Source organism: Corvus kubaryi, unplaced genomic scaffold (genome assembly GCF_017639235.1).
Source record: "Corvus kubaryi isolate FWS band 111438036 unplaced genomic scaffold, C.kubaryi_AGA036_p1.0 split2-37374, whole genome shotgun sequence".
Lineage (NCBI taxonomy): Eukaryota > Metazoa > Chordata > Aves > Passeriformes > Corvidae > Corvus > Corvus kubaryi.
The window spans coordinates 3239297-3245898 of NW_024582082.1; the positions used below are offsets into that span (position 1 = coordinate 3239297).

The 6602-nt window shown below is 49.2% G+C and overlaps 2 protein-coding genes across 16 annotated transcripts in view; one reads left to right on the forward strand and one right to left on the reverse strand.

Moving 5' to 3' along the window:
- The window catches only part of LOC121658179 (heterogeneous nuclear ribonucleoprotein H-like), a 16047-nt gene that overhangs the window by 455 nt on the left and 8990 nt on the right, over window positions 1-6602 (forward strand). For 4 of the 14 annotated variants that reach the window (XM_042014740.1, XM_042014744.1, XM_042014742.1 and 1 more), the window contains exons 1-2: window positions 93-387; window positions 6343-6402. In XM_042014740.1, the coding sequence (XP_041870674.1) occupies window positions 339-387; window positions 6343-6402 (109 nt within the window). In that variant the 5' untranslated portion in view covers window positions 93-338. Of the gene's footprint in view, window positions 1-90; window positions 388-6342; window positions 6403-6602 lie in introns of those variants that run through there. The other 10 variants (XM_042014748.1, XM_042014751.1, XM_042014741.1 and 7 more) reach the window with 9 other exon arrangements.
- On the reverse strand, window positions 739-6313 carry LOC121658180 (deoxycytidine kinase 2). 2 transcript variants are annotated; one of them, XM_042014757.1, is made up of 7 exons: window positions 5442-6313; window positions 4699-4814; window positions 4099-4292; window positions 3734-3881; window positions 3380-3495; window positions 1940-2039; window positions 739-1267 (listed from the first exon to the last, which is right to left on the reverse strand). In XM_042014757.1, the coding sequence occupies exons 1-7, from the start codon at window positions 5539-5541 to the stop codon at window positions 1229-1231; spliced, it is 813 nt and encodes a 270-aa protein (XP_041870691.1). In that variant the 5' UTR covers window positions 5542-6313; the 3' UTR covers window positions 739-1228. The 2 variants fall into 2 exon arrangements, with proteins under 2 accessions (XP_041870691.1, XP_041870690.1); XM_042014756.1 differs by having other exon boundaries at window positions 739-2039.

Below are 6602 nucleotides of genomic sequence, written 5' to 3' on the forward strand. Positions count from 1 at the left end.
GGACGTGACTGGCCGCGTTCAATTTGTCACGCGGCCATTGGCTGGCGGGGGCGGGCGGCGCGTGACGTCAGCGCGCAGCCCTGCGCGGCCGGCGGCCATTTATAGGCGCGGAACAGGCGCTGCGCAGCCGGAGCGAGCGGGTGGTACCGGGAGCACCGGCGGCTGTATCGCGGCCCATCCCCGCGGGAGTGCTGAGAAACCCCCCGCGGATCTCCGATCCACGTTCCCTGAGCGTCCCTTCGGCCGCCGTTGAGCTTTTGTTTCTGTTCGCGCAGCGCCCGAGCGCCCCCGCCCAGCTTTGTTCTTCTTGCGGCCCCTGCGGGGAAGGCGCGGCCAAGATGGACCCTTGTCACACCGAGGAGACCGAGGGCGAGATCCCCGGCTTGGGTAAGACCCAGCGACGGCGGGCGGGGAGGGGGTGGCGGGAGGGAACCTGGGGGGGAGGGGGGTAGCGATCTGACCGTCGCGGTGCCGCCTGCCCGGGCCCGGTGACGCGGAGGCCCCGCGAAGGCCTCACGATGGCGCGGGGGAGGGGAGGGGGGGCGGCGGGGACGGGCCCGGCCGCGTGCGCCGCTCAACCCCCCCCGCCGCGTGCGTCGTGCCGGGCGGGGCCGCGGGGGCTCTCCGGGGTCGCTGTCCCGCCTCCGCCGCTGCCGCGCCCGCGGGTCCCTCCCCGGGCTGGGGGGGGGTGGGGGTGAGATCGCAAACGAGATAAGCGTAAATTACAGTTTATTACAGGTCTAACGTCCAGCCTTAACTAACGTAAATCCGGTGGAAACGGCCACTCAGTAAAGCAGAAGTTGAAAGTAAAGGTTTCTGGACGCCATAACAGTTTCGTCTTAAAATGGTGAACCCGTGCCAGTTATTGCAAAACAACCCTGTTTAGCGCCTGCTATCTGTTTACTGGGTGTCGGCCTCTGACAACCGCTGAGCTCCCCCGCGGGGAGAGCCACTCGTGAGGCAATATGACTTTTAAATCTTTATTAAAAAGCAGAGAATATACAGAAAAAAAACATTATCAAAGCACCCCATATTTGTTCTTTTTAGCTGTACAAAAAATTCTATCAAAACCCACACAGATCATACAAAGGGGAAAAAAAATCAAACACCAAACCATATATTAACATTTCAGGCTTACTTTAAAATAAGCTATACAGGTAATACATTTGTTTTTCAAATTTTTGAACACACAGAGTGTTGGGTGAACTTCAGTAACTTGTTATTCAAATTAATTTTCATCTTCTAAAGAAGTCAGGAAAGACTTGACCTATCAGAAAAAAGCATTTGTATTATTTGGTGCACTAAAAGCTAAAGTACCAGGCTTTTCCCTTTTTTCAGGAAAAAATGGTTTGTTACTATAGTTTTCCAGTGATGTTTTGCTCTTATATTTAATTCATGACCTGAAATCCATGTGGGCTTTCAGAGGGTCAAGGTAGAAGATGGCATGCCTCATTGTCTGTTCAAAATGAAGCTATTAATTGCTGGTTTCCATGAGGATGTAATGACAAATACCTTTACAACTGATCATTGTGCTCCCCTTCCCAGTTTATTTAGAGCTGTTTAATTGAGGGAATTAGGCTTGGCTTAAAGGAGTCATTCTTCAGTAATCTCAAATTGATGACCCAGAGCAAAATGAAGAAAATGGTTTATAGGGTTTGCTAGGAGAGCACTTCCTCATGCATTTAGGTATTAGGAGGAGGTGTTTTTTTTCCCATGGACTGGCCAAACAACTCCATAAGAATTTCTTTTGACATTTACTTCCTAAGTCTTGCCTTTCCTTGGAACTGGTAAACATCGTTTTGACTGAAGTGACCTCTGTATTACCACCTTGTTTCCTTAAATGGTTGTTTACTCTCCCTCCCACCTCTGGAGGTATCACTGCATGCATGATAACTGCAGAAGAAAAGCAGATACAAATCCCCCAACGTTTGATACTTACTTTATCAATTAGGTACTCCTGTTTAATTTTATTGTTCTTAAACTCTTCATTAACATCCAAAACTAGAATAGGAATCTTCTTAATGTTCTCAAAATCAACTCTGTTAAATGGAAGAACATAGTTTGAGTAAAAACTACATAAAATACTGTGTATACAAGACCTCTGCTCTTGATTACCACGTACACCCGAGTTGTTGAAGCTGATGCCCATAATGTAAATATAAAGTCCATGTCAAGTTTGCCCTTAATTGCTCTTCTTATATTTCACAAATCTGGACTCTTAGTATCTCTCTTTTATGTACAAGTGGGGGGAAAGATAGTTTTTACCTTTAGTTCCTTTCTCTCATTCTGGTCACAGAATCAATTACCAGGAACTGATTTTGTAAGATGGAGTATTTTTTTAAAAATCTCCCTTGATCTGTGTCTCCCTCACCTAATCCACTTACCAAGGTGCATTTTTAAAGCTTCCTATCATGGGAATGACCTCTTTAACAGGTTGTAAGACTGGTATTTAAAATGTCTTGGACATAAGCAAGACCATTTTGGCTTCAGTTTAGGAATAGATGGGAAGCAGTAGTTATAGTCTTTCTTCTGAGAGTGGAAGGCATTTCTAAAATGCAGTACGTGTGCTGAACAACATTCTAACTTGTGCTTGCAGACTTCAGTGTTCTACTACAAACACAGGAAGTGCTCGCTTACAAGTTTGGGATGAGGACACAACGTAAACATTCCCAAAATTCCACAGTATGCACTGTCTCCTAAGCATTTGGGTCATTCTGTGTGAAACTTCAGCAAGTAGATCAAACTGATAATGTACTTCTCCTGGAATTGTAGTGCTTCCCATTCAGTAGACTATTTTGAGCTCCTCTAGGGGAAAATGTAGAGTCTGCTTTCATGTTTAGAGATTCCTTAGATGGGAAAGCCAGTAAGAATCAATAAGGAAGTTGAGGAAAGGTGTGCAGAGATCACTCAGTTGCTGATTAGGTTTCTTGTGTGTAACAGGTCTGCCAAAAGCCTTTATGATTATAGTTTAAATTGAAGTTAGGATTAATATTTAAACTTCGGTGAAATACAGTCCTGCTAGTTTAAAGGTAGTTGGGGTCTTGTGTGCCCCTTACATTGCAACACAAATTGTGTGGTGAGAAATGCATGTGATTGGCCCCTGAACACCATTTTAAGTGTCCTACTCCTGTGTCCTTCCAATTAGGAGAATCCATATCCTTGCTGGAGTTACAACTATAAAGCTTCCTAATTGAAGCTAATGCTTAACAAAGGTTTTAAATTAGATGAAGTTCTGTGTCTTGAAGCCTGAAGTGGGTGTAAGTCTATCCAGCTGCCTGAGTGAAGCTAGACTAAATGCTAAAGTTGATAAAACTAAGGTTTAAGGTAGGAAAGAGCCTTGCCTGCAAGTTGAAACTTGCTACAGAAAATGGGTTCCTACCTCATAGTCCGTTCATGAAGCCAGGTTTCATGTTTATAGTGGAGGTTTTCCAAATACTCAAGCTCAATTCCTTGCTCCTCATGTCTTCCCCTCATCTGTAGCCTTTCCATGCATTTCTGAAACAAAAAAAAGAGGAGTATAAACCTGGTCATTAATCATGTGTTGTAGGTCATCAGCTAAATGGATCACATGGTCCTTAACTTGGAAGGACTAATGCTAGATATTAGTGAGCATTAATTTTAGATGCTTGACTGAGCATAAACGAGTTAAATCTAGAATAACTTTTTTACACCGTCTTAAGCCTCTGGAAAATGAAGTTGGAACTAAAAAAACCTTAATTTTTAGTGAGCATACCTGAGGTGTGGTTCTGAGATAGATCATGCCATCCAGTTCTATATCTGATTGAAACTGATTCAAAAGCCATGTGTGCCAGTCCTGATAAATAGACCACTCTGTTTCATTAATGTTTCCAGACTCGAACAGGTTAGAAGCAAATACGTATCTGCAATGAAACACATCAGTCTTATGCCAGGAATGACAAAAGTGAACTACCAAAACACTTGTCATTAGAACAGAATGATGATACTGAAAAAAATGCTTTAGTCAAGCCTGCTCCCTTGCAGGTATTAGTTTAAATATCAAGTGTTTCCTCAGCTCCATCTTTTTAAAGACCTGGAAGCTGTTAATGTGAGTTCTTACTGTGCTGTGAGAGTTATTACCTGTCACTGTACACAGATCTCTCGAAAAACTGCACTGGATGTTCTGCTTCGTGTAGCTTGGCTGAGACAGGTTTTAATTGTGCTTTTACTCGGCTCAAGCAAGCATAAGTCTGAAATGTGTAAGCCCATCTTGTGGGTTTGTCATACAGCATTTGAAGTAAGTTTCCTCCACTCTTCTGAGATGTTGAAAGTTCCTAGAAGACAAGAGAAAAAACGTTGATATGAACGTACTGCTTTTCTCAATCCTGAATTCTGGTATTATGTAAGAATTCATGGCCTTTATTTTTTATCACTAAGAAAATGCTTAGGCATAGGACCTTAGGAACTTTTTTTCTTGAGGTGATGGTGGTTTTCATAACAGCTTCTTTGAGTAACTTGTTTGAGTTCCAGATTTTAGTGTGATTCCTGTGGAGTAGGTGATGTGATTTGGAATATACATTCAGTAGTATCTTGCCTTTACAATTTGAGTGTCTGACCAACTGTGGTATGATAGCGGGGATGACTCTGGCTGCTGCAGACTAAGTATAGCTGGATTTTGGCATAGCTCCCTGGCTGTGTAACTCCCTGCAGTTTCTTCCGACCCAAGTCCTGTGCACCTACCTCATACTCATCCTCAGCTGTCTGGATGTTGCACCACTTAGCGATGGGCTCGGGGATGACCTCCCACTCATCGCTGTGTTTCTCCAGCAGCCTGACAAACGTTGACTTCCCCGCAGCTGCGGAAGATTTACAGCAGTTCAGAGAGGGGTGGGGGTTGATTGCTCTGGGGCTACCGATGGACGTGGGGGGGCAGTTGTGAGGGTTGTTAGCGGCTCTTGGGGCGCGGGGTCGGCCGGGTGCGCCGTGGAGCAAACAGCGCTAATCTGCCGCGCCAGAGGGGCCGCGCCCGGCCGGCCGGGCGATAAGGGCGGCCGCGCCGCAGCCGACATTTTAGGAGCTGCCGCGGCGGGCGGAGCTTGGGGGGAGAGCGGGGGAGCGGCCGCGCAGGCGCTGGGACTTGGCGCGGGCGGGCGCGCGCTAACGGGCGTTGCAGCCCGGGACGGGCCAGGGGGCACCGGGAGTTTGTGCTCCCCAGTCCGCCCTGCGCCTCGGTGTGATAGATGGGCACTCTTCCCGCCGGGCTCCCCATCCGCCCCAGCCGTGCTCCGGGTTTGGGTCCTGGTGCGGCTCTCCCTGCAGAGCATCCCGCTGCCCGCACAGCCGGCTTGACGAGCGCCACAGCCGCCTCTCCCTCTCTATCTCCCCCAGCATCCCAGCCCCTTGGGGTGCTCCCGGCCTGGCGCCCTCCCATCCTTCCTCCGACTTCCCTACCGCTCTGAGCTTCCCCGCGCCGCCCAGCTCACCGATGTTCCCCTCGATGGAAACCTTCCTGAGGCGCTTCTGGAAGCTGGATTCGAGGGAGCCGGCTGGGCTCTGGCAGTGCCTCTTGGCCGGGGTGGACATGGCGGTGCCGAGCAGGAACTTAAGGAGTTCCCAGATGCTCCAGCGCGCTTTAAGCGTCCCGCCAGCCGGTGGGCGGGATGGCCGCTTCCCGCCAGTCCTCCCCGGGAAGAGGCGGAGGCGCTGCCCCCTCCCCTGCCGCTCCTGCCCAGTTCCTACCGCGGCGGTGTTTTAAAATGGGCGTTCGGCAAGTGAAATGGAGAAGAGAGCTTTGTGCAGGAAGTGGCTGTAGCAAGGTTCCACTCACTGATTTAATTTGCATTACTGTAAACAAGTTCGCCATGTTGTTTGATTTACTTACGTAAACTTGAGCATGCAGTTAAAAAAAAAAAATTGTCAGGAAGCCTCCAGCTGTGGGGGTGGGGGAGTTAGTAGTCCGGAACACGTCAGTTACGTGAGAGATGTGGCGCAGTGTAGGCTCTCAGTCTGTTTTGGTACTAACTGGAGAAGAAACACTCGTGGGTGAATGGTGTTCATGCAGAGACTGCTCAGAGCAGCTTCTGGGCTCCAAATATCCGTGTCAGGGGCTCCAGGAGCCTGCGTAACTCTAGGCATGGGCCCTCTATCACCCGCGTAGACAAGTTGAAACATGAGCTGCTTATTCAAGGGGAAAGGGGATGGAGGATTCTTAGATGATGAGTTATTCCAGTTTCCTCTTTCCTCCTCGGTAATACTGAGATTCAGGGTGAAATCTAGCTAGGTCTGGTGTGTTTGGAGGAAATGGGAGGGAATTAACTTTTCCTTTATTTTATGATAATTGTGACCCATTGTCTCTTCTTTCCCCATCTCCTCCAAACACACCAGGCTTCAGTGACCGAAGCGAGCAGATTGTTTCACGTGGGGTAGCGTCAGCCTTTGAAGCTGGTAAGTGCTAGTTCCCACACACGGTGTGTGCAGCCAGAGCGCTCCGCTGTCCGCGCCACGCGGGAGCCGGGACGGGTCGGGGCGGGGGCGGCAGAGCGCGGAGCATGCGCAGTGCGGCGAGCGGCGCCCAGGGCGCGCGGGGCCGGGGCTTTGTTCGGCGCGGCGGGCGGGCGGCGCGTGCGCACAGGCGGCGCGCGGGC